The 27,003-nt window shown below is 45.5% G+C and overlaps 1 protein-coding gene across 4 annotated transcripts in view; it reads left to right on the top strand.

Annotated features, from left to right (window-relative positions):
• Positions 1-228: 228 nt before the first annotated feature.
• APP (amyloid beta precursor protein) overlaps positions 229-27,003 on the top strand; it is a 323,251-nt gene continuing 296,476 nt past the window's right edge. For 3 of the 4 annotated variants that reach the window (XM_068270592.1, XM_068270590.1, XM_068270589.1), the window contains exon 1: positions 229-465. In XM_068270592.1, the coding sequence (XP_068126693.1) occupies positions 412-465 (54 nt within the window). In that variant the 5' untranslated portion in view covers positions 229-411. The remainder of the gene's footprint in view (positions 466-27,003) is intronic. The other variant, XM_068270588.1, reaches the window with a different exon arrangement.

The raw sequence follows: 27,003 nt of genomic DNA, 5'->3' as shown, positions 1-27,003 counted from the left end.
TATATAAAGCTGCTGCACCTTCCTGTCATCTATTCTGGTACAGATAACGGCTCACATCAGCTCACTCTATAGCAACTGCCCCGCCCTTGTGCCCAAGCAGCAGCCAATGGCTGAACGCCTATCTGCCAGAGCAGCGGCACCCCAGAGATTTCTCCCCTCCGCCCCTCGGCAGCAGCCTATTGTATGGATGCAGCTGCAGTTCCGCCGCGTTGCCGCTAGATGTCAGTGGCGGGCGCGGGTGGGCCGGATCAGCTGACGCAGCCGGTGGATGTGAGTGTGTGAGAGTCCGTCTGCCGTCAGCCAGGCTCTGCCGTTCCCGGTTCTACCGCCGCCGACGAGGAGGAGGAAACCCGCTGCCAGTAGCGTGTGAGAGCGAGCACGACACCGCGGATCCCCGGCCCCGCCGCAGCCATGCTGCCCCATGTAACGCTGCTCGTGCTGGCTGCAGGAGCGCTGGCGCTGGAGGTGAGGATGGGGGAGGGCTGACTGCTGCTGCTGGGGGAGATGTGATGTAATGCTCACACCTTACTGCCCTGGGGAGCTGCCTGGCATGCCTCGCTGCTGTCACTGCATCACTCCTCTACCTCTGATGGAGGGGACCCCCATTCATCTGACTGCACTGTGTATGCAGGGTGCCCCCTATGTGCCCTCTTTATGTCTGCCCCCCCATGTATGCAGAGACTCCCACCTGCCCCCCCTTCACCCACTATGTGCACCCCCTCTCCACACCTGTATACACACACACACACACACACACACACACACACACACACACACACACACACACACACACACCACACGAACACACACACACACACACACACACACACACACACACACACACACACACACACACACACACACACACACACACACACACACTTTGCACTGACTCCCCCCACCTGCTCCCTTCCTCCACTACATGCACAAACTCCCATCACCCCCCCTCCCCATTGTATATGCACAGACTCCCACCTGCCCCCCCCCCCACTATATGCATATACTCCCACCTGCTTCCCCCCCACTATATGCATATACTCCCACCTGCTCCCCCCCCCCCCACTATATGCATATACTCCCACCTGCTCCCCCCCCCCCCCACTATATGCATATACTCCCACCTGCTCCCCCCACTATATGTATATACTCCCACCTGCTCCCCCCCCCACTATATGCATATACTCCCACCTGCTCCCCCCCCACTATATGCATATACTCCCACCTGCTCCCCCCCCACTATATGTATATACTCCCACCTGCTCCCCCCCATTGTATATGCACAGGATCTGCCCCATTCATGTGAGGTACCCCCATCTGCATCCCACCCCTCATTTATTCAGGGGTTCCCTCTTATATGCATTCCCTTTATGCAGGAAAATTGTAATGTCTCCCCACCTTTTATGTAACTGCTGCCCCGACTTCTGTCCTTTTGTGCAGACAACTTGCAACATTCTTTCAATTTTTACAGCCCCCCCCCCCCCCCCCCCCACACACACTTTTATGTGTATTATCCCCTTTATGTTTTTCCCTTCATGCAGAGAGCCCCAGCGTGTGTGTGTTTTTTTGCAGACTACCTGTCCTTTTTTTGTTCAAAGTACCCATACCTGCCCTTTCTTCTTCCCTTTTTTTTTTTTTTTTTTTTTTTTTTATTACCAAGGGTACCCTAATCTTTTATACAGGCTCCTCCTATCTGCCCTTCCATCAACGCAGGGCACCCTCTATCTGCCCTCCTTTAAGCACACTCCTATCTTCTCCCCATCCCCTATATGCTCTGCTTGTTTCTCAGGCTCCCTCCATTGCCTTCCATCGCATCTCCAATCCTTTCCTGTGATCTTGTGTTTACAGTGCCGCTGCCCTTACCCAGCACCCTGCACCCATTGCTGCAACCCCCTCCCCTGTTCTAAAATCCTGTGAGCTCTGCCGTATGTAGCGTGCCAAGTACTCGTATTTTATTGCCATCAGCCTCTGTATCTCCATTCTCAGAGCCAGCCCATAGGCAGAATACATACGCTGGCTGTCGCTATTATACTAGACTCCCGCTGTACATAATCAGTCTTTGCAGTGTTGATAGTGCCATGTTTCTCATGACCTTTTTCATGCATTGCTTGGCTTTCCCCTTATAACCTGTCCTGTGTTGGTTGAGCATCCCATATACTTGTGATTGAGACCTGATTTCATTCTGATCACCCCCACTCTGACGCTTGACTGAGCCCCTCTGTCTCCTCTCCTGTTTTTCCAATCTGTTATTTTACACATCCCATACACTCTAAAGTGAGGGTTTGCTTGATCAAATAACAGCCTTCTTTCCTCTGTCATCTGCCCATTGCTGTTCAATCCTGTGTTTGCAATCCAAACACCCTGGATGCTTAGTGCACCATCTATATCCAGCTCTGTGCTTGCGTGCCAAGCCATCTTCAGATGCGTACTGGAGAAGAGATCTTGCCTGGTTAATATCCACATAAACAGATGTAAATAGAATATCTCTGCCCTGCATTGGCTATTTTGACACTTGACTTGTCCCCATTGACCCTTTCCTGCCTGCTGATACACACCAGCTCCCCTCAGATCCCCTGATTGAGTTTATTAGGGGGTCCTATGAACTGCTTTTATGTTGTGTTTTGCCCTATGGTGTGATGTGAATTATTTTGTGACAAACGTACAAAGTCAACGTGTATTTTTATATTCGGAGTTGGAATTCGTTGCTCAAAGTATAAAGTTAATTGATGTATTCTTTCTTGTGACATGTTGGGAATCTGCGTTTTATGACTCGATCAGGATGATTGATGATGGATGGGCTTTGCTGCTTGTTGCCCACCTGTCTGTATGAACGCCCCGCTGTCTGGCTGTCTGAGACATCAAAGTGATTGCGTTGTGTTTTTGTGCCCATGGTTGCCTGGCTGGCACGCTGATTCTCCCCCTCCCCCCCCCCCCTATATATGAGCTGAACTGCTGACACTAGCTGCATTATGTGGGCTTTTTTCAGTAGGCTGCGGTCCCTGCTCTCCTGCCCCATTGTCTCAGATCAGGTGGTTTGGTCTGTGCATTAGGTAAACATAGCATGTTGTATATGGGGATGTGGTGTCACAAGGCTAAAGCCACAGCTTGTTCTGCAGGCCTGGATAATAAGGGGGCTTTCTAATTGGGTGCTTGGGGAGGGGGGGGGGGGTCTGTCTCTCTATCTGAGCAGTGGGCTCTCTTGCTTTTTGGGTGGCGATAGATAAAAGGATTTGGCTGAAGGAAGATTAAGACACGGGGAAGATGGCGTCTGTGCTCTCTGCTGCAATGAAATGCTGTGTATGGGGAGCTGCAGCCAGGGAAGAAAGACTGCTGCTACCACTAGGTGTTTATATACCCGTTCCATTCATCAGCTGGATTCTCAATCATTCACTTCTTCTTCTACGTGATGAGCCAGTATTAAAGGGGGGGTTGTTTAGAGTCTAGATACCCCTAATCTCGCTCCTAGACATTAGCCTCATCCTCCCTGCCTGTTTGCCAGGATTGTGCAGATTTCAGACCACGGAATACGTAGACTTTAATAAGCTCATTGTCATTCAGCCTGTGAGCAGACGGACAAGAATCCAGCAACAGCAGTGCAAAAATAACATCAGATGCTGTCTAGTATTATATTTTACGAAGTTTGCGCATGGCAGCATTAACATAGAGTGCAAAAATGCCACAGGTGTAGCCCTTGTACTATCCTGTTGTCATATGCTGAGATTTTATTCATTCATTTATATAGTGTATATAGGACAGATTGGGCGCAAATAAAACTAGCAGAATGAAAGCATAGAGCTGCCAGTCAGCATCCTTGCATTATTTGCATGCTGAAACCTGGTTGCTATGGGTTACAGCTCCACTTTTGCTCCCATTTTCCTTGCATTTTGACTGTGAGCCAGTCTGTATATATTACTCTGCAGTTTTATGTATGCTGGGTTAATTTCATATTATCAGGCCTGGGACCCACTACAAATCGCAAAGCGCAATCGATAGTGTTTTTAATAAGCAATTTACAAGCGATTTATTGAGCGTTTCCAACGATATTAGTAGCCATTTTAAAGTGTAAGCTTTTTTCCAGCGATTGTGATAGCGATTTGTGATTAGCGATTTTATTTCTGATTGGTCCTTTAAAATTATTATTTTTTTTACAGTTTGCAGTAATTTAAAATCGCATATGTTTAGCGATTCATGAGCCATTTGCCAGCGCTTCAATACTTTACATTAAAATGCTAACACTCCCAAAATGCTGCATGTCCTGCGATTGCGATTTTGTTAATCGTAATTGCCATTGTGGAATTTTACATTTACTTACATTGGCAGAGCATTTAGGGAAATTACTAGTGATTTTAAAGCGCTCCCTAAACGCTCAAAAAAGCGGTCCTAGTGGGTTCCAGCCCTCAATCAGATTGACAACTGCTGTAGTCAGAGAAGTGGGAGGGGATGGTTGCTAGGGGCTACGGCTCTGTGCCTTATTACTCTGCAGCTTTAGTGAGGATGCTGAAACAGTTGTCCATAGCAACCAGTTTTACTCTTGTTACCATGGGCAACTGTTATTACATTTTTCCTGCTTCCTTCACTTTAGAGGGCACTCTGGGGGTTTTAAATGTCCTTTTTTTTTTTTTTTTTTAGGTATTCAAGGAAAATTACAATTTTGTAGAATAAAAAAACCCAGCGCTTTCTTTTGCCACGGCATGCACTCCGATGCTTGGAACGTGTGCGTTTAGGTGGTAGCGTAGTTGCCGGAATAGTATAAATGACAATCGACTGTTTCCGTGGCCGCCATGCATTTCAAGTTCTCCTCAAACACAGTCAAGGGAAGTGCAAAAAAATTGCATACCAAACGTTGTTATGCAATTTTATAGCGATTTCCATGTTTAATTTTATTTCTTTTGCTAGCTAAACAAATCAGAAAAACACAAATGTAATGGCACATTAAAAAACAAAACAAGTCAAAACTGCATTACATTTGCATTAGACCATATACAAAATATGGAATACGTTTCAGTGTAAAAAAAAAAAAAGTTCAGAGGGAAGCTTCTGGATACTGGAGCTTCCCCCATCCTCCTTGACCCCTCCACTGCTGCTCGCCAGGACCCTACAAACATTTTCAACAAAGGCTTTGTAAATATACTCAAATATAAGTTGACCTCGCGTATAAGTCGACTCCAATATTCAACACTCCTTTTTATTGTTGACTCCAGTATAAGTCCACCCAGCAAAGTTAACAGCTGCACTTGGGGACCAGGAGCAGTTAATGAGCTGCACTGCATACAGTATTGCAGCCATTAACCCCTCCTGTCCCTTAAAGAGGAACTCCAGTGAAAATAATGTAATAAAAAAGTGCTACAATAATTATGTATAAATGATTTAGTCAGTGACTGCCCATTGTAAAATCTTTTACATCCCTGATTTACATTCTAACATTTAATACATGGTGACATTTTTACTGTTGGCGGGTGATGTAGCTGCTCCTTGTTTTTTTTGGCAGTTGGAAACAGGCGTAAAAAGCTATTTCCCACAATGCAACAAGGTTCACAGACAGGAAACTGCCAGGAGTATGTACTTTTCTTGTGGGAGGGGTTTCACCACAATATCAGCCATACAGCGCCCCCTGATGGTCTGTTCGTGAAAAGGAATAGATTTCTCATGTAAAAGGGGGTATCGGCTACTGATTGGGATAAAGTTCAATTCTTGGTCGGAGTTTCTCTTTAAGTTCAGCCAGTACCTCCTCCAGGCCCCCCAAGTGCTGCAATTATTCACTCCCTTTTATGCAGCCCAGTATTTTCCCCACCGTTTCCTTGTTCATTGTTGTGGGCAGGACTTTCAGACCTGTGCTTTCTTGGCATTTCCTTTCCTCAAAGTATCACTTCCTACTGCGTAAATTGCTGCAAATGGGAATGTCACTATCAGTACACACATAGCTCAGTGTGCTCAGGGTTGCCTGTGACTCGTGTATAAGTCGACCCCTATACTTTTATGAAGTGAATCAGACCTACATTTTTAGGTTTATACTCGAGTATATACAGTATGTGCTCACAGCCACGCTCTTGTCCGTATACGAGCATGGTGCAATGTGCAAGTGCTGGCATGGCCTGTGCAGTAGCATGGAGCAGTTCATGCATGGCTTACCTTTTCAGGAGCAGTTTTGTGCCACTACGCAGGTGCAGAGCTGTGCTTGTTCCTGCATGGTCGTGCTTGTACATGGACGGAAGCATGGTCGCAAAGAGGGTCCCAGTAAGCATTGGTGGGGTGCAGGAACATGGGGAAGCCTCTGGAACAATCGGAGGCTTCCCTCTACTGAGTTAAGAACCCCCCCAATGGTTGTGTTAAAGGTAAAGGGAACCCAAGGTTAGAGGGATATGGTGGTTGCCATATTTATTTCCTTGTAAACAATCCCAGTTTCCTGGCAGCCCTGTTGATCTTTTGTCATAAGCAGTGTCTGAGTCAAAACCCTAAAACAAGCATGTGGCTAATCTAGTTAAACCTGCAGAGCACCTGATCTACATGGTGCAGGGTCTATGGCTAAAAGTGTTAGCTAGACACACAGGATCAGCAGGATAGCCAGGCAACTGGTATTGTTTAAAATGAAATAAAGATGGCTGCCTCCACATCTTTCACCTAGGGTTCCCTTTTAAAGATTAGCATTTCATCTTGATAAAACAGCCATTCTATAGTGTTTCTGAAAGAAAGTGTCACTGGTCAACCTCAGGTGTTGAAAATTAATAAGGCTCCTTACCTGCGCAGTTAATTCTTCCTCCAGCAGTTTTTGGACCGCCTCATGGCGACAGTAGTCCTAGCAGAGTTCAGAGAGTGCTAGTGTCAAGGTTACCCGCTCCATTAACCCTAGCGTTGTAATCTGGTGGAAGTTTTGGTGTCAAGGTTGCAATTTTTTGATTGGCACTATAGGGAATCGCATGCATAAGGCTGCAGCTGACCATTTGCAATGCTGTTACTGTTGAAGTTCTGATGGCCCATACTCACAGGCGGTAAAAGTGGCCTGTCGCCAGCACACGTGAGCGTGTGGGCGACAGGCCGGCGACAGCTCCTCGCCAGGTCCCTCCGTGTACACACGCAGAAGAGGGACCAGAGGCGCGACGGAAGCTGTCGCCGACGTTCCTCCTCCCCCGCCGGAAGCTCGCCGGAAGCTCTGCGTACCTCAATGGAGGTTGCTGTCGCTAGTCCGCGTACTCACGCGGACTAGCGACAGCTGCGGCGGAGTTGCGGTGGCGACTGTCGCCAGGCGATTAAACATTTCAATCGCCTGGCGACTTCAGCGACGGGCGACAGTTCGGGGTGCGCGCCCGTTCCGGGCGACAGTTCGGTGTGCACGCTGCCCATACTCACGGGCGACCTGTTGCCGCAACACGCGCGCCCCGCGTGTTGCGGCGACAATTGTCCCTCGTGAGTATGGGCCATGAGATTGTAGGCAGTGTAAACCCCAGACACATAAGGGCCTTGATTCAATTAGCTTTTCTCTAGCACTACAGTGTTCTCCCTAGAAATTATTTTTCCAGCCAGGGGGCAGGAAAAAGTAGCTGGGTGGGGTGATATGAGAGAATGCAGGGCCTGTGTTTCTGTGCGCAACTCTGCTTACAGCTCATCAAAACTATCCGGGTGGAGCACCCGGGTAAAAGAGCCTGGGGAGAACACTGCGCATCTCACAGGAGGTGGTCTCTCTTCTTATCTGTACTATACATTTTCAACATCTGGCAAGTGAAAAAGTACTTAAAGAGAAACTCCGACCAAGAATTTAACTTTATCCCAATCAGTAGCTAATGCCCCCTTTTACATGAGAAATATAATGATTTTCACAAACAGACCATCAGGGGGCGCTGCATGACTGATTTTGTGCTGAAACCCCTCCCACAAGAGGCTCTGGTACCATACGGTACTCTGGGCAAACTGCCACAATGTAACAATGTTCACAGACAGGAAATGGCTGTTTAGAGCTGTCTGTAACAGCCAAAACAGCTAGGAGCAGCTTACATAACCTGCCCACAGTAAAAATGTCACCATGTAATACATGTCAGAATGTGAATCTGGGAGAGGAAAGATTTTACAATGAGCAAACACTGCCTAAATCATTTATACATAATTATGGTAAAAATGAAGCACTTTTTTTATTACATTATTTTCACTGGAGTTCCTCTTTAAGTAACAAAGAAAATTAATATCATCTTGAGTAAATGTGGGACTACCAGATTGCCAGGCCCCAAATTACATCTCCCTCCGAGTTGCTCCGACTCGGAGGGGTAATAGTAATTAACGCCGCCCATAATTTTACTGGCAGCAGGGTGAGACGTCATTCGATGCCATAGTGACCGGGCGACGAACTGCCATGTGCGCAAATATTATACCATTCAAGGGCACCTTTATGGTTGAAGTGTAACTGATTGGACATGGACGCTTTACCACTTAGCATCCTGAAATTGTGTTTGTTTTGCTGTTTGTGTTGCGATCATTCAGTCTTCACTTCCTGTCAGGCTAAAAGGACCCCAGTGAGGATGTCTGTTGTACTGCCTGAACTCAGTGTCTGACTGAAGTCCTCTCCTAGTAATAACTGTCAGTTAGAGGCACTGTAGTGACATATAGTAGAATATAGTAAATTATTCAGGATGCTCATTTTTACATTACATTCTAATTTCAGCATCAGACACACTTCCTATATCTCTACATTGGTATATAGCACATCCTCCCAGTGATGTTTGTATATCTAGTATTGTATATCTATTACAATATAATTGTATTCATTAAGTTATATTTAGAATAATTCCTCTTAAAAAGATGGGTCTGTGGCTTTAACACTAGCCTGTCCTGCTATTCTGTGGGATTTGGGCTGTTCTAAGAGATGTGGGAAGGGTAGAGCCTGGTTTGCAGGCTGGGCAGCCAGAACTTTAACCACTTCGCATCCAGACCTTGTTACCCCCTTATGGACCAGAGCAGTCTTTACGTTTAAGCTATGACCCTATTTAATCAGCAATAACTTTATCTATACTTATGACACCTAAATGAAATGTATATAATTTTTTTCAACACAAGCTAGTCTTTCATTGTATGGCATTTTCTTCCCTTAAACAATTAAGTTGTCTATGCATTTTAATGAGGAAAAAAAACAGAAAAAACATAATTTCCTAGTTTTACCAATTCTAGTTTAAAAATAAAAACACACATTTTTGTTTTGCTATTTCTACCGTTTATCACAAAATTTAGATTCCTGTCACAATTTTTATGCTGAGGATATTTGATTCTGAAATAATGCTACAGTGTGCATTTTTCACTAAGAACTGAGCGAATGAGTATTTTTAATGGTAAAAAAATCAACCTTATTGGCTCAGGGAGCATATATTCCCTTTCACCAATTAGTGCTGCAGCAGACAGTGCCGGAAATTGGCACAGGAGCAAGCCGAATAGTGCACAGGTGTCCTTCAGCTGCAAGACGTATAGCTATGTCCTCATTGAAAAACAAAGCAGATCGAGAGCCCCAATAGTGCGGTATGTCAAACCAATTGGTCATAAGAGTAAATATATGAGAATATACTCACAAAGGTGGGTTACCTCTGGTAACCACTCAGTAGGCAGGTGGGGAGATTAGACCCGAGACCACTCAGGTTAAAAATGTCGCTCTCCGTAGAAGAAAGGGGGTAAAACCCCTCCACCAAGGGTGGACACTCAGAATAAGCAATTGTTCATAACGGAGGTGCCACAAAAGGATAAAAGTTAAAAACCATTTTAAAAAGGGGAGGAAGTGGTGGACTTACCTCCCACACACAATCAGTTATTCACTGAAAAATATTTTTATTCAAGTAGACTCCAGAATAGCAACGCGTTTCATGTGTTACATCCCACTTCATCAGGCAATATGTGGAGCTTGTAAAGATCCAGACCAGATAGGAGCACGTCCGGAGGTGCTCATACCTGGTTTGGATCTTTACAAGCTCTACATTTTGCCTGATGAAGCAGGATGTGGAAGGTAAGTCCACCACTTCCTCCCCATTTTTAAACGGTTTTTAACTATGTTATCCTTATCTGGCGCCTCCGTTTTGAACAATTGTTTATCTACGTCCTCATGGTTTAGGTCAAACAAAGTGGGCCGAAACTGAACACTGGTATCTAGTTGCCTACTGGCCACTTTGCTCCATTTATAATTTTTCCTGGTGTCTGATGGGCCCCCCTCCAACCCTTATACAGTTCCCTGGTGTCTAGTGGTCCTCCCTTCCCTTTACAGTTACCTGGTATCTAGTGCCACTAGATCCCACTCACCCTTATACAATTCTCTAGTCTAGTGCGTTCACCCTACCTCCCCCATATGATTTGCCTGATGTTTTAGGGCTTCACCTCCAATATAGCTTCCCTGGTGGTGTAGAGTGGGCCAAACATAATGCAAAGTGGGGAAACCACTTTGGGGGCCAAATGTAATGGCTCTAAGGGCCAGATTTGGCCAGCTGGACAGTTTGACATGTATAGCTTAGATGAAGTCACAGTGGACATAGATATACTCTGGTGGATAAAGTGGTTAAGCCTCTAACGAAATATGCATTGTTAACAATTCTTGTCAAAGCCCAGCCATTGTTCTGTTCTACCTATGGGGAAGGATCAGCAGAGTATACAGATGATACTTCCCCAAGTATAAAGTTAGGTGATTTACTGGATTGTGTTAACGTTGTGGCTACTAGTTAGGTACGTTTGTAGGGGTATTTGATGGGTTTCATGAACACCTTTATGAGAAGGCCCTAGCGTTCCATGGAGATGCATTGAATATTTTGAACTAGTCCATCTACTCATGGGGGCTAGGAGTATTTCCTTTAATCTTTACAAAAACACCCCCTGGAAAGGACTTGTGCAATGGGCCAGCCTGCTTACTCCGTAACACACTATCTGAGAGTCCATAGTCTGCTTCTAAAGCAGGTCACTCGCTGAGGCTTATTAAAGGCTTATCTGTAATGCTGGGAATACACAGCTCGATTCTGAGCCATTTAGATGGCTCGATAAATCATTTCCGACACGTCAGCTCTCCCGCCCGATCGTTTCGCCACTCGATTCTGCATGGAGGACAATGGGAAAAGATAAGAAAAACGAGCAGAAGATAAGTCTCCTGCAGAATCTAAACAGTCGGGCGCGGAATTGAGCGGCAAAATCGAGCCGTGTATGCCCAGCATAACAGTTGCCAGTGCTGATTAGGTAATAATCCTGTATACTGCACAACCTCAAAGCACTGAGCATGCGACTGCCAGAAAGAACAGAAGAGATAACTTATCACTGGAGCAGGCAAACATCGCAGGTTTGGCTGCTATGTGAGCTGACAGGCTTACTGAAATGTGATGTGTATGTACTGTTTTGTAGATAGCTTTGCACCTTTGGCATGTATCACTATGTTCCCCTGACGAAGAACTCCTGTTTTTGAGGGTTCAAAACATGTAGGGGAGTGTAACTGACAATTTAGTGCATTCGTCCAAATGACTCGCTCCTCCATACTGCTTCACTATTTACATTTTTGTATGTCAGCAGCACCACTTGTTAGTGTCCTCTTAAGTACGTTTTATTAATTAAGTTATGTTTTAGCCTTTATCGCATACCTCGCATGCAAGGTTATCCAGTTTATTCTCAAACATTACACTAGTCTGCTATGTGGGGAGATGGGGGTTGGAGGGAGGTGTGTAGGTGTGTGTTTGAATTTACCAGCAGTTAACGGGGGTATCTGCATCCAAGAAGAGGGCCCCAGCCTAATTTCTTTGGGGGGGGGGGGTCCACTCTGTTAATGCTGTGCCCCGGCTCAGGTTGACAATGTTTCTGTTAGGAACAGGGCTGTGGAGTCGGAGTCGAGGAGTCGGGGCAATTTTGGGCACCCAGAGTCGGAGTTGGCGTCGGAGTCGTGGTTTCATAAACTGAGGAGTTGGAGTCGGAAGATTTTTGTATCGACTCCACAGCCCTGGTTAGGAACACTGTCATCATTGTGCTCCTCTAGACTGGAAGGCTATGTGCCGACTTTCTTTTGCCACTTTGAATGATGGACATTGAAAGCTCTTGGGGGCCACATTCGGTCCAAGGGCAGTGTTCTCTCCAGACTCTTTTAGCCGAGTGCTCCACCCGACTAGTTTTGGTGAGCACGTGACCAGCCGGGTGGCATGAAAAATTGGTGGTCTAGGGCTTAGTCTATCCACATGGAGCATACTACAAAATGGGAATCTTCGGACCGTGGCATCATGGTTAGCGACCTCCTCTGACTGAGCTGGAGCTCCAGGTTCAATCCTTAGCCTAAACTTTCTCCAGCTCCATGAGAGGAGGTCGCTAACCATGAAGCCACGGTCCATAGACTCCAATTTTTTTAGTTACCAGAGCACCTCTCTATCCATGTGGCTGAAATGACGTCCATCTACCCACTTTGAATGAACTTCTCTAGGAGAAGGCTGGATATTGTGTCTCTTTGGTTAGCTGAGCCTTATTAGTTCCTATAGCTGAAGCTGCCATCCCCTAGAATCCTCGTGGGAATATCGGCACACGGCTGGATCTGTCACATGAAAGGCGGATCTGGGGACTGACGTCAGCTGCGTGGGATAATTTGTATGTTGGTCACTGTAATGTTCGGTCTTGATGCTATCTCTACACTGGACTAGCTGGAGCTGAAACCAGCCCAGTGCTGGAATGAGGAAACCTCAAAAGGGACAACCTCATAGCAGTAATTACCGTGACAGCCAGGCACAGCGTATCGTATTGTACATTACATGGCTTGAGCTGTGACTCAGCAGCCTGCAGGTCTGTTCAGGCCACATGCTAAGATTTTAATCATTTTATTTCTTACATTCCTGAAGCGATGCTGGAATAATAGGAGTACTGTACTCACAACTGCAAGTTTCAGGATTCATTTGCTTTAGGTTTATTTAGAAAACTTGGAGAGTTTTTGATTTTGCGGTGGAATTTGAAGGGTGAAAATAAATGCATCATTCTTAACCTCCCCGGCGGTCTATTAAAACTACCAAGCACAGCACATTCATATTTTTTTTTTTTTTTTTTTTTTTTTGAAATCATGTAGCTAGCCTAGCGCTAGCTACATAATAGCCGCTGTGCAGCAACAATCCCCCTCCCCTTCTGATCGCCTCCGTTCAAAACTGGATTTCCTGTTTGGCTTCCCCCGTCGCCGTGGTGACGATCGGGATGACGCCATCCACATCATGGCGCACGGGGGAGTCCCGATCCACCCCTTAGCGCTGCCTGGTGCTGATAGGCCAGGCTGCACAAGGGGTCTGGGGGGGCACGGGGGGTAGCGGTGAATCGGCGTGGAGCAGCGGCGATCATAAAGTACACGCAACTAGCAAAGTGCTAGCTGCGTTAACCAAAAAAAAAAAAAAAGAAGAAACAGTTCCTGTTAAAAACTTCTTGCTTTTACTGATGGCTAACACGGTACAATACCCTACTGCAAAAAAAATAATTATGCAAATCGGCCCACCAGGGCCTGAGAAATCCTCCGCAGCGGCATAGCAGTTCGGGCTTACCGCCAGGGAGGTTACAGTGGACCTGAACTCTTGCACAGGACAAAAGGAACATATAGAAAGTGCACTCTGTATGTATTTATTGAGTTTAGCCTGTCTAATTCCCATTCATCTGTGACTAAGCACAAGTTGTAACTCTCCCCTGTGTCACATGACTGCCATGGATAAGCCCATTTGAAAGCACAGGCTGTAAACAATAGGTCTGCTTCCATGAATCAGGAAGTAGAAACATTGCAGATTTATCTTAGGGCCCATTCACACTTGTGCGTTTTCAGAGCGATTTCAGCTTTGCTGAAAACCGCTAGCGATTTGAAAAACGTGTGCACAATGAAAGTGTATGGAAGTGTTCTCATCTAAGCGTTTAGCGATTTGCTGAAACGCAAACGCGTTGCATGCAGCGTTTTCTGAGCGATTCTGGAGCGATTAGCGTTTCAGTAAAAGTATTTGAATTGAACTAGAAATCGCAAAACGCTAATCGCTGGAAAAACGCTCTCTATACAGTGAAAAAACGCTAGGAAAAAACGCCAGAAAAACACTCAGCGTTTTGCGTTAGCGTTTAGCGATTTCTAGTGTGAATGGGCCCTTAGGATTTGTATCAGCTGTTACAAAGAAGTGTTAACCACTTGAGGACCGCGGGCTTACACCCCCCCTAGTGACCAGGCTATTTTTCAGTAATTAGGCCACTGCAGCTTTAATGCCTCGCTGCAGGGCCGTACAACTCGGCACACAAGTGATTCCCTCCCCCCCACCCTTTTCTTCCCACCAACAGAGCTTTCTTTGTTCTTCTATTTATTTATTTTTTTACAAATATTTATTGTATTTTTTTTTTTTTTCAACAAACCTATTATATAATTATTTTACTAACCCTCCCTCCTGCCGCCAGCCTATGACAGCGATCGGCAGTTATAGGCATCAGCCTATGAGAGACGATTGCTCTTGTCTCCCCCAGGGGGACAGGCGTGTCACACATGATGCCTTAGATCGCTGTACACTGTAAATAGACAGCGGTTTCGCTGTCTAACAGTCTCTGAGCGGCGATCGCTCATGCGTGTGGTGATATGCGCGCAGCCCCAGGACTTGACACCAATTAGCGATAGGCGGTCCTTGGCTGCTGCCGCGCTCACGCCCATCGGTGTGACGCGGTCCTTGGGGGGGGGGGGGGGGGGGTAAAGGTTATTATGCTGTTGTGTATCTTTTAGAGCAGAGAGGACGTTCTGAGTTCAGGTCCGCTTTAAAGGACAACTGAAGTAAGAGTGATATGGCGGCTGCCATATTTATTTCCTTTTAAACATGAAAAGTGGCCTGGCTGTTCTGCTGATCTTGCTTGCTTGTTTCTTGTGTTATTCAGACACTACTGCAGCTAAATATATCGGCAGGAACTAAATATGGCAGCCTCTATATCTCTATCACTTCAGTTGTCCTTTTATTTCGAGGTAAAGTTTTTAATAGATGTGGTTGTGGTACTTCTCTTTGCATTAAAGTGAACCCAAGATGAGAGTGATATGGAGGCTGCCATATTTATTTCCGTTAAGCAATATTAGTTGCCTGATCCTCTGCCTCTAATAACTTTAGCCACAGGCCCTGAACAAGCATGCAGCAGTTTAGGTGTTTCTGACATTGTCAGATCTGACAAGATTAGCTACATGCTTGTTTCTGGTGTGACTGCTGCAACCAAAGAGATCAGCAGGACAGCCAGGCAACTGGTGTTGTTTAACAGGAAATAAATATGGCAGCCTCCATATCCCTCTCACTTCAGTTGACCTTTAAAGAAATGGTTGATCGGCATGGCAGATTTTTTTTCATAGGTACCATTGTAATTGGTTCAGATACAATCGCAAAGTATATTCCTTAATGCTGTGGTTCGATTAAATTCAGTCTTTCTTTTGATCTGAATGATCTTATTGAAAATAAGATTGTTTTCTAAAAACTCTTGTGGAACACTGATCCATTTGTAGCAATTTTCAGTAGATGTGGAGTCCCGCTTTAAATCTGCAACCACAACAAGGCAAATGCAAATCCTAATAGGTTGATAAGTGAAGGTAAACAAAAAATAAAAACAGATAAATAAGTAAATATTATAATAATAATAATAATAATAATAATAATAATAATAATATAGAGGTAATGTGGGGGACAGAAATATCTTTTACTTGATATGATTGGAAGTGTGCTAAAGCTAACTTTCTGCTGTCTGTAGCTGGAGGTGTGTCATTCTGCACAGGTCATGTGATTTCCATAGTAGAAAGAACAATGGAAGCTGGACTACATTTCCCAGCATTGCAGTAGGAAACATGTTGCTGTAGGTGTTGTCTAAGCGGGCTGAAAGACGTTTGTATAGCTGCACAGTTCTCTGCAGGAGCTTGTGTCAGTCACTATGCTGGCACAGCCTACTGGAGATGTGTAGTTCACAGGAAGTGTAATCTAAAGACCCCACCTTCTGAACAGGAAGTCATCAAACTTTAGTCTTGCCTCTGCTTGGATGGGTGTACAATTGCAGGCAAGAGCAGCTGTAATACAGATATTTCATTTTAGAAAATGCCAGAAATACTAATTATGTACAGTAAACGCGCATGCTTTCAGAATGTAACATTCAGGGATTCGCTGGGCTGTAAGCCCGGTGTGGAGACATGCAGAGCTGCATGGAGGGATTTTCATTTTTGAGAAATTCAGTTTCAAAGTAATGCTTCTGACTTGCCTTAATCAGAATGATTGCTCTCTGAATGTGCCTCGTACAGGTTTAGCCTTTGGGAAGGGTGGGTGGTGGTGTTTACGGTTTAAATGGTTTGCTGATATTCTGTCAGAACTCCATTCAGCACTGTATGATGGCATGTGGAGGCGTGAGGTTACTGTAGTCAATCACCTGTGAAAGATCTGAGTATAATATTCACGTCCTGATATGTATGCAGGGCAGCCAAAGACAAGGACGCAGGGATCATGTGATGACCACCGATGCTAAACGTATGATTGGGTGTTTTCAGGTAATGTGTCCGCGCTGCTTTTGGCACTGCGTACTTTTTCCAGGTGAGGGATTCAAGGTATTAAAGAGGAACTCCAGTGAAAATAATGTAATAAAGGCCTAATTTTTACAATAATTATGTATAAATGATTTAGTCAGTGTTTGCTCATTGTAAAAATTTTCCTCTCCCAGATTTACATTCTGATATTTATCACATGGTGACATTTTTACTGCTGGTAGTTGTCACTGGAAGGAGATGCTGCTTGCTTTTTTGGCAATTGGAAACAGCTGTTATTTCCCACAATGCAAAAAGGCTCCCACAGTGTGAGGTCAGGACCTCAGTGCTGTTAGGCGCTGACATCACACTGTGGGAGGGGTTTCACCACAAAATCGGCCATACAGAGCCCCCTGATCCGTTTGAGAAAAGGAAGATAGCTGATACCCCATGGGAAAGGGGGTATCAGCTACTGATTGGGATGAAGCAAGAAGATGAATCAAAAGGAATACATAGATTTTTTTTTTCAAGCAAAACCAGAAAGAGGATCGTGTCCCTTTGGTTGACAACTACAACCCACACCTGGAAATCTTAAGGAGGATTCCTAAGGAACTTCATCCCATTTTGCACAAGGATCACAGATGAGGAAGATATTCCCTAAACCTCCCCTCTTGTCATATCGGCAACCACACAATCTAAAACAGATTGTCAGGAGTTCTTTGAATAGGCCACAACAAAACGGAACATCACCCTGCCGACAAAAAAGATGTGACCTGCAGACACATTTACTCCACTGAAAGGTTAATGAAGCCTTGTTCACAACAGGAGTACAGAGTACAAGGCACATTTTCCTGTGGTTCCACCAATCTGGTATATCTGATCATGCGTGTAAATGCCCCAATGCTATGTACGTGGGAGAAACTGGACATACACTGCGCAAACGTATGAATGGACACAGGCACACTATTAACGATACCACATCTGAACTCCCAGTTGCTGCACACTTTCGTTACAACGGATACAGCATGTATGATCTTTGTGTCACTGCCCTGAAGGGTGGCTTCAAAACGTCAAATGATCGATTAATAGCAGAAACAAAATGTATAAATTGGTTCAAGGCGGTGGATAAAGGCTTGAATAAGGACAAAAACTTTTTATATTGGTATGAGGCTGAGGATATTTAATGCCAAAACTATTTCTCAGCCTTTATAGCTAAACTTGTGGACTCAGAATTTACGATGTCTCTGTGACAATCCAACTCCCAGGTCTGGTAGCTTGGTGTAAACAAGGATTCATTCTTATCTCTGCTAACAACCTCCCACCACATTTAGATGTTCTGTTTTACTTAAGGCATCTTAATGCCATGTATTTATGCTTGAAAAAAATCTATGTATCCCTTTTGATGTTGCATGTATAAAGCTGTCTGTACCATCAGCCTTCAAGCAAACAGGATTTAAGCCCGACAAAGGCTGCAAAGCCAAAAGCTCGCTTATTCTTATTTTTTTTTTAGTTAGCCAATAAATGGTACCGTCCTGATTTAAAACTTCTTGCTTTTACTGATGGCTAACACTGTACGATACCCTACTGCTACTACTACGTTTGGGATGAAGTTCAATTCTTGGTTAAAGTTTCTCTTTAAGGGGATTCAAGCAGCTTTTTTTTCTGCAGTTTGTCTGGTTTCTAATAGCTATAGGAGCTGCCATTTCCCCCCACCCCTGCTGTTTGCCCTCATTTATCTGGGGAAGGTGTGACTGTAGTCAAGTGTAACTTTTCTAAGCTGTTTGAAGTACAGTGTCCCATCATGGAGGCAGTATACAGTATTTGAGCCCTGTTCACCTGCATGAAGGCTGTATATCTGAGCCCTGTTCACCTGCATGAAGGCTGTATATCTGAGCCCTGTTCACCCGCATGGAGGCTGTATATCTGAGCCCAAGCCTCAGAGGAAAAAGCTGAGGTCCAGATTTGTGGGACTCCCATCCGCCGTGCTGTGTGTCAGGCAGACAATGGGGAGCTTATTCTGTTCTGCGTTTGAATTATAGTGAAAACTGACTCTCTTTGTTCCTGCAGGCTCGCTGAAGGGTTTATTAATACTGTCATTTAGAAATAACAGAGCTATATTCATGCAGATCTAAACAGATACCTCCCATTGAAAGGATCAGCCTTCTATATGCCTCAGGATTCTTGGCTCCTCTTTATATACTCGTCTTTTTATCGCTGAATTTTAACTTGGCTATTTTTTTTTTCACTGAGGGAATTAATGAAACTTTATCAGTATCTAAAGCTGTTAGCATCTATTATGTCCATATAACGTAGAACCACTCACTATAAAGGACAAACCCGGATTTACATCACAGGAGCCTTATAGGCACAGATGTTCTGGCACCTTTCACTTCACCCTCCATGAACCTACAAACCCACGCTGAACTGCACCGTTAGTGTGCTGGCTGGCCCAGCTGTCACTTTTCTTTCTTCCCTTGCCTGGCATAGGTAGCTACAGGTGCCCCTTCGTATTAGGTAGCCAGAGTTGTCCTCTGTTTTAAGATAGCTAAAAGTGCCCCAGACTGTTGGGAGATCTAGTCAGTGAGATCTGGTCAGTGGAATACTGAGACTCGGGTGAGTAACCTCTCATTTACACTCTGCTCAGGACTCTGCATAGGACGGGCAGGATGGAGGAACTTGGGGAAGGGAGTCCCACCTTCTCATCATCCGGCACCTGTAGGCATGTGCCTGCAGTGCCTGAAGCTATGTACTCACCTCGCGATGCAGGGAGATGGATCCAGCGACGTCTCCCTGACGACAAACGCTCCGCTGATCCATCTTCTGGCCGGTTGGGTGTGCCCGATGTTTCGCAACGAGACTTCAAACGATCGTGAAACTTTGCGCGGGAGTCTTCAGGGATCTACCTGATCCTAACTGCCGTGTCCACTGCTTAACAACGCGCGATCACTGCAGGGTGCAGCATCGATTAACCACTTAAGGACCGGGCTGTTGTTTGCTGATCTGTGCTCAAAATGCACTCGGATCGGCACCACCAAAGTAGTATAAAGCTCTTTTATTCTATAAAAGCAGTGACAGACGCTGTTTCGGGCTATGCAGCCCTTTCTCAAACTGCTGAAGACAAAGTGCACAAAACCTAGCCACCTTATATACACCCACAAGTGGGCGGAAACACTATAAACGGACCTGATGGGGAACAGGTAAAACTTACCATCTGTGCCAAATGCAGTGTGCTATACTACGCATATCCACATGCGGGTCAAGGAAATGCTGACGCCCCGCACCACGAGCGCACATCCAATGGCAACTCACGTGCGTGATGACGTCAGACGCCGCGCGCAGGATTCATACTGAAGAGCACTGACCTAACGTTAAGTCACATGTGGCTGTGGGCGGACCTAGATCACGCCCACCAACATACTGACAGTCGTATGTAAATAAGAGCCATAACTTTAAAGCCCGCCTTCCGCAATCAATGCGGAAAGAGCAAGGGGCCAATGAGGATAAGCCATTCACCACCAATCATCTTGCAATACGCAAGCTGTATACACTAACATGCTGAGTCCATCTCAATAAGCCTCACCACGCCCCCGTTGCTAAGTAAACAAAGCAACACACGGGGCTGACAGTTCACAGGCATAGACCCATTAGATATGTGTGGTAAAATGACATGGATCCGCATGTGTGTATGCAAAGAAAAGCACAATAACAAATAGAATAAAATTAAAACTACTTACAATAGTCGCCCATCTGATCCGTATAGCAACATTCTAAAAACATCAGAGCTATATTGAGACAATCTATAAACAAATACAGAAAAAGAAATGAGATGGCTACACCAGATATCAATAAACAACGAGGTTAAATACAAAATCGTAAATCATATTCCCTGTTTAGTCCCCCCGCCCCCATGGTACCCAATTTCCTAATCCAAAAGGCCTCTTTGCGTAGTAATGCTTTATCCCTGTCTCCACCTCTCCAATTAGAGGGAATACTGTCAATTACAGTCACTCTTAGCTGTGAAACTGAATGTCTGTACTCGTGAAAATGATCTGCTACGGCTAAAGTACAAGATAAATTGCGAATGTTGGACTTGTGGGAAGCTACCCTGTCCTTCAATCGCTGGGTGGTCTTGCCTATATAGGCAAGGCCACATGGGCATTTCAACATATATATTACATATGTAGAATCACAATTGTATAATCCACAAATTCTAAGAGGGGCGCAAAGCGAAGGATGTGAAACAGTATCACCCCTTATGACACTATTGCACATGTGGCAATTGAGACAGGGATACATACCACGACGTGTGGTATTAGGGCCTATGTTTTTAACAATTTTAGTACTAATTTTGTCACGGACAGTTGGTGCTCGTTTAAATGACATTAAGGGTGGGTACCGGAATTCTGGGACCGACGGGAGTCCGTCCCTGAGAGTATGCCAATGTCTGCGGATGATCTGTGAGATCCCTTCACTGCAGGCATTGAAAGTGGAGACAAATGGTAATCTTGGGCCAACTCTCCTAGCACCTCCTCCTGTCCTTGGTCTAAGGCTGTGATCAGGATACCCACGTGCCCTAAATTTCTCCATCATCTCGCGTCCACGTGTGCGCCTCATTTGGTCATCACTGACAATTCTATTAACACGAGATAATTGGCTGCATGGAATGCTGTCCTTGGTGTTCTTGGGGTGAAAACTATTATAATGTAAAACAGAGTTTCGATCTGTCTCCTTAACGTACAGATCAGTGTTCACACCCAAGTCACCAATGGACACCAAAACGTCCAAAAAGGGGACACTTGTTCTATCAGCATGTACCGTGAGGCGCACGTGGGCGCAAGAAGCATGGAGCTGAGATACAAACTCATGCAGCTGACTCAGTGGCCCCCTCCATACGCAAAAGATATCGTCAATAAATCTCCACCAGCATAAAGCATGCTGGTGGAACAAAGTATTAGTGTAAACAAAGGCCTCTTCAAAGAGGCCCATGAAAAGATTTGCGTAGGAGGGGGCCACATTCGAGCCCATCGCTGTGCCACGCCGTTGCAGATAATATGCTCCTGAAAAAGAAAAGTAATTAAGTTTCAACACAATTTCTAAAAGGGCAATGGCAAACCGGCGTTGTTCCAACGTGAGATCTGTGCACGTCATTAAGTACCAATCAACCGCCTCTACACCTCCATCATGTGGGATGGAGGTGTAGAGGCTCTCTACATCCATAGTCACCAGGTAGATCCCATCATCAACAATAGATAACCCTCGCAATTTATCCAGAAACATAGATGTATCCTTCAGGTATGATGGGATATTTTGTACAATCGGCTGTAACAGGCCATCAAGAAACTTGGCGAGGGGTACAAAAATAGACCCAATACCCGCCACGATAGGTCTTCCGGGTGGCCTGTCAAGCCTCTTGTGAATCTTTGGCAAGATGTACAATTGAGGAGTAATGGGGTGATCCTCCCTCAAAAATTGAAACAAACCTAAATCAATAAGACCTTTTTGTAATGCTTCATTTAATACTAGATCTATTTTGTTGCGAATCATATTAATGGGATCAAATGCAATGGGTTCATAAACAGCTACATCAGTTAATTGACGATAGACCTCAGCCTCATACATACTAGTATCCATCACCACCACTGCCCCACCCTTATCAGCAGGGCGGACAGTGATGGCTGGATTATTTTGTAGTGAATCAAGGGCCCTGCGTTGTGACAAAGTCAAATTACGTTGTACACGAAATGTGCCTTTAGAGAAACTGTGTTCCAGTTTCTTGAGATCTTCTTGGACCTTGTTGACAAATGCATCTATAACAGGATGACTCGGGGGAATGAAAGAGCTTGGGTTACGTAACCCCAAGGTCTTAAGCTCAAACCGTCCCTCCACTGTATTGGCTGAAGTAGGAAACTGAGGAAGAGTCGCAAAGAACTGCTTGAGCTTGATTGTTCTAAAGAATCGGTACAGTTCCTGATCAAGTGCAAAGAAATCCGGAAAATTCGTCGGGCAGAACGACAGGCCGAGTTCCAATACATCAGTCTCATCCTTAGACAGGCAGTACGACGAGATGTTGACCACAAGAGAGTCCCTTATTTTCTTGGTCGCAGAATCCGAGGACTGGCTTGCTGGGGTGGTCTCTTTGCTCCTCCTGTGCCTGCGGCCGCCCCTCCGTCTCCTCCTGTGGCTCCCACGTTTGGGGAGACATCTGATTCAACATTAGAGGAGTCTGAGGGTGACCCGGCATCCGATCCAGAAGCTGGAATCCGAGGTTTACGACCTCTGGGGGGCTTACCTCCCTTAGGTGCAGGACGACGTGGCTTGGATTGACGTTGCCACGCATACACATATCCAGACAGATAGTCGGACGAATCACGTGTAAATTTGCCCCTCTTTTCATTTTGGACCGCCTTTTCAAATGTCTCCATCTTTTTGTCAAAACCGTCCATATAACTTTGAAATTCGTCTGGGGAAAGAATATCCTTTAATTGTATAGTCAGGAGATTTAGCTTAGCATCAAGCACCGGTAGCTCCTGGTGAATGCGCACAATAGTATGGAGCATAGCATCAAATGATGCCTTATTCCATATTCGCTCCCATACCTTAGTGAATGCTGTATCATTTGGAAACATAATAGGTGCCACCTGAGATCTTATAGCTCTCGGAATTCTCCGCACTCTGCAATATTCCCCAAGAGTCTTGGCATGCAAATGTAAATTGATCCGTCTTTTCTTAGTCATCTCGAATTCTCGTTGTATAGGTTTAGCATCAGGAGTTTGCAGGAAATCCACCTCGGTCGCATCCAAAGCCAGGATTTCAGTTGCCTGCTGTTCATTGTAATAAAAGGTATCTGGTGCTGCCACCTGCTCTGTAGTAGTCATTGTGCTTCACTACCAGAGGCACAGCATAGAGTCCAAAATTGCAAGTGGTAGGAGCACCAATGAACCAAGGGGTGTGCCTTGATCCCTGCCCCAGTGCCTCTTGGGGCCCTCTGTAGTCAAAATGCACTCGGATCGGCACCACCAAAGTAGTATAAAGCTCTTTTATTCTATAAAAGCAGTGACAGACGCTGTTTCGGGCTATGCAGCCCTTTCTCAAACTGCTGAAGACAAAGTGCACAAAACCTAGCCACCTTATATACACCCACAAGTGGGCGGAAACACTATAAACGGACCTGATGGGGAACAGGTAAAACTTACCATCTGTGCCAAATGCAGTGTGCTATACTACGCATATCCACATGCGGGTCAAGGAAATGCTGACGCCCCGCACCACGAGCGCACATCCAATGGCAACTCACGTGCGTGATGACGTCAGACGCCGCGCGCAGGATTCATACTGAAGAGCACTGACCTAACGTTAAGTCACATGTGGCTGTGGGCGGACCTAGATCACGCCCACCAACATACTGACAGTCGTATGTAAATAAGAGCCATAACTTTAAAGCCCGCCTTCCGCAATCAATGCGGAAAGAGCAAGGGGCCAATGAGGATAAGCCATTCACCACCAATCATCTTGCAATACGCAAGCTGTATACACTAACATGCTGAGTCCATCTCAATAAGCCTCACCACGCCCCCGTTGCTAAGTAAACAAAGCAACACACGGGGCTGACAGTTCACAGGCATAGACCCATTAGATATGTGTGGTAAAATGACATGGATCCGCATGTGTGTATGCAAAGAAAAGCACAATAACAATTTGTGCACAATAACAAATTGTGCTTTTCTTTGCATACACACATGCGGATCCATGTCATTTTACCACACATATCTAATGGGTCTATGCCTGTGAACTGTCAGCCCCGTGTGTTGCTTTGTTTACTTAGCAACGGGGGCGTGGTGAGGCTTATTGAGATGGACTCAGCATGTTAGTGTATACAGCTTGCGTATTGCAAGATGATTGGTGGTGAATGGCTTATCCTCATTGGCCCCTTGCTCTTTCCGCATTGATTGCGGAAGGCGGGCTTTAAAGTTATGGCTCTTATTTACATACGACTGTCAGTATGTTGGTGGGCGTGATCTAGGTCCGCCCACAGCCACATGTGACTTAACGTTAGGTCAGTGCTCTTCAGTATGAATCCTGCGCGCGGCGTCTGACGTCATCACGCACGTGAGTTGCCATTGGATGTGCGCTCGTGGTGCGGGGCGTCAGCATTTCCTTGACCCGCATGTGGATATGCGTAGTATAGCACACTGCATTTGGCACAGATGGTAAGTTTTACCTGTTCCCCATCAGGTCCGTTTATAGTGTTTCCGCCCACTTGTGGGTGTATATAAGGTGGCTAGGTTTTGTGCACTTTGTCTTCAGCAGTTTGAGAAAGGGCTGCATAGCCCGAAACAGCGTCTGTCACTGCTTTTATAGAATAAAAGAGCTTTATACTACTTTGGTGGTGCCGATCCGAGTGCATTTTGACTACAGAGGGCCCCAAGAGGCACTGGGGCAGGGATCAAGGCACACCCCTTGGTTCATTGGTGCTCCTACCACTTGCAATTTTGGACTCTATGCTGTGCCTCTGGTAGTGAAGCACAATGACTACTACAGAGCAGGTGGCAGCACCAGATACCTTTTATTACAATGAACAGCAGGCAACTGAAATCCTGGCTTTGGATGCGACCGAGGTGGATTTCCTGCAAACTCCTGATGCTAAACCTATACAACGAGAATTCGAGATGACTAAGAAAAGACGGATCAATTTACATTTGCATGCCAAGACTCTTGGGGAATATTGCAGAGTGCGGAGAATTCCGAGAGCTATAAGATCTCAGGTGGCACCTATTATGTTTCCAAATGATACAGCATTCACTAAGGTATGGGAGCGAATATGGAATAAGGCATCATTTGATGCTATGCTCCATACTATTGTGCGCATTCACCAGGAGCTACCGGTGCTTGATGCTAAGCTAAATCTCCTGACTATACAATTAAAGGATATTCTTTCCCCAGACGAATTTCAAAGTTATATGGACGGTTTTGACAAAAAGATGGAGACATTTGAAAAGGCGGTCCAAAATGAAAAGAGGGGCAAATTTACACGTGATTCGTCCGACTATCTGTCTGGATATGTGTATGCGTGGCAACGTCAATCCAAGCCACGTCGTCCTGCACCTAAGGGAGGTAAGCCCCCCAGAGGTCGTAAACCTCGGATTCCAGCTTCTGGATCGGATGCCGGGTCACCCTCAGACTCCTCTAATGTTGAATCAGATGTCTCCCCAAACGTGGGAGCCACAGGAGGAGACGGAGGGGCGGCCGCAGGCACAGGAGGAGCAAAGAGACCACCCCAGCAAGCCAGTCCTCGGATTCTGCGACCAAGAAAATAAGGGACTCTCTTGTGGTCAACATCTCGTCGTACTGCCTGTCTAAGGATGAGACTGATGTATTGGAACTCGGCCTGTCGTTCTGCCCGACGAATTTTCCGGATTTCTTTGCACTTGATCAGGAACTGTACCGATTCTTTAGAACAATCAAGCTCAAGCAGTTCTTTGCGACTCTTCCTCAGTTTCCTACTTCAGCCAATACAGTGGAGGGACGGTTTGAGCTTAAGACCTTGGGGTTACGTAACCCAAGCTCTTTCATTCCCCCGAGTCATCCTGTTATAGATGCATTTGTCAACAAGGTCCAAGAAGATCTCAAGAAACTGGAACACAGTTTCTCTAAAGGCACATTTCGTGTACAACGTAATTTGACTTTGTCACAACGCAGGGCCCTTGATTCACTACAAAATAATCCAGCCATCACTGTCCGCCCTGCTGATAAGGGTGGGGCAGTGGTGGTGATGGATACTAGTATGTATGAGGCTGAGGTCTATCGTCAATTAACTGATGTAGCTGTTTATGAACCCATTGCATTTGATCCCATTAATATGATTCGCAACAAAATAGATCTAGTATTAAATGAAGCATTACAAAAAGGTCTTATTGATTTAGGTTTGTTTCAATTTTTGAGGGAGGATCACCCCATTACTCCTCAATTGTACATCTTGCCAAAGATTCACAAGAGGCTTGACAGGCCACCCGGAAGACCTATCGTGGCGGGTATTGGGTCTATTTTTGTACCCCTCGCCAAGTTTCTTGATGGCCTGTTACAGCCGATTGTACAAAATATCCCATCATACCTGAAGGATACATCTATGTTTCTGGATAAATTGCGAGGGTTATCTATTGTTGATGATGGGATCTACCTGGTGACTATGGATGTAGAGAGCCTCTACACCTCCATCCCACATGATGGAGGTGTAGAGGCGGTTGATTGGTACTTAATGACGTGCACAGATCTCACGTTGGAACAACGCCGGTTTGCCATTGCCCTTTTAGAAATTGTGTTGAAACTTAATTACTTTTCTTTTTCAGGAGCATATTATCTGCAACGGCGTGGCACAGCGATGGGCTCGAATGTGGCCCCCTCCTACGCAAATCTTTTCATGGGCCTCTTTGAAGAGGCCTTTGTTTACACTAATACTTTGTTCCACCAGCATGCTTTATGCTGGTGGAGATTTATTGACGATATCTTTTGCGTATGGAGGGGGCCACTGAGTCAGCTGCATGAGTTTGTATCTCAGCTCCATGCTTCTTGCGCCC

Source organism: Hyperolius riggenbachi, chromosome 2 (assembly GCF_040937935.1).
Source record: "Hyperolius riggenbachi isolate aHypRig1 chromosome 2, aHypRig1.pri, whole genome shotgun sequence".
Lineage (NCBI taxonomy): Eukaryota > Metazoa > Chordata > Amphibia > Anura > Hyperoliidae > Hyperolius > Hyperolius riggenbachi.
Note: the sequence above shows the minus strand (reverse complement) of the source record. Positions and strands in the feature narration are given on the sequence as shown.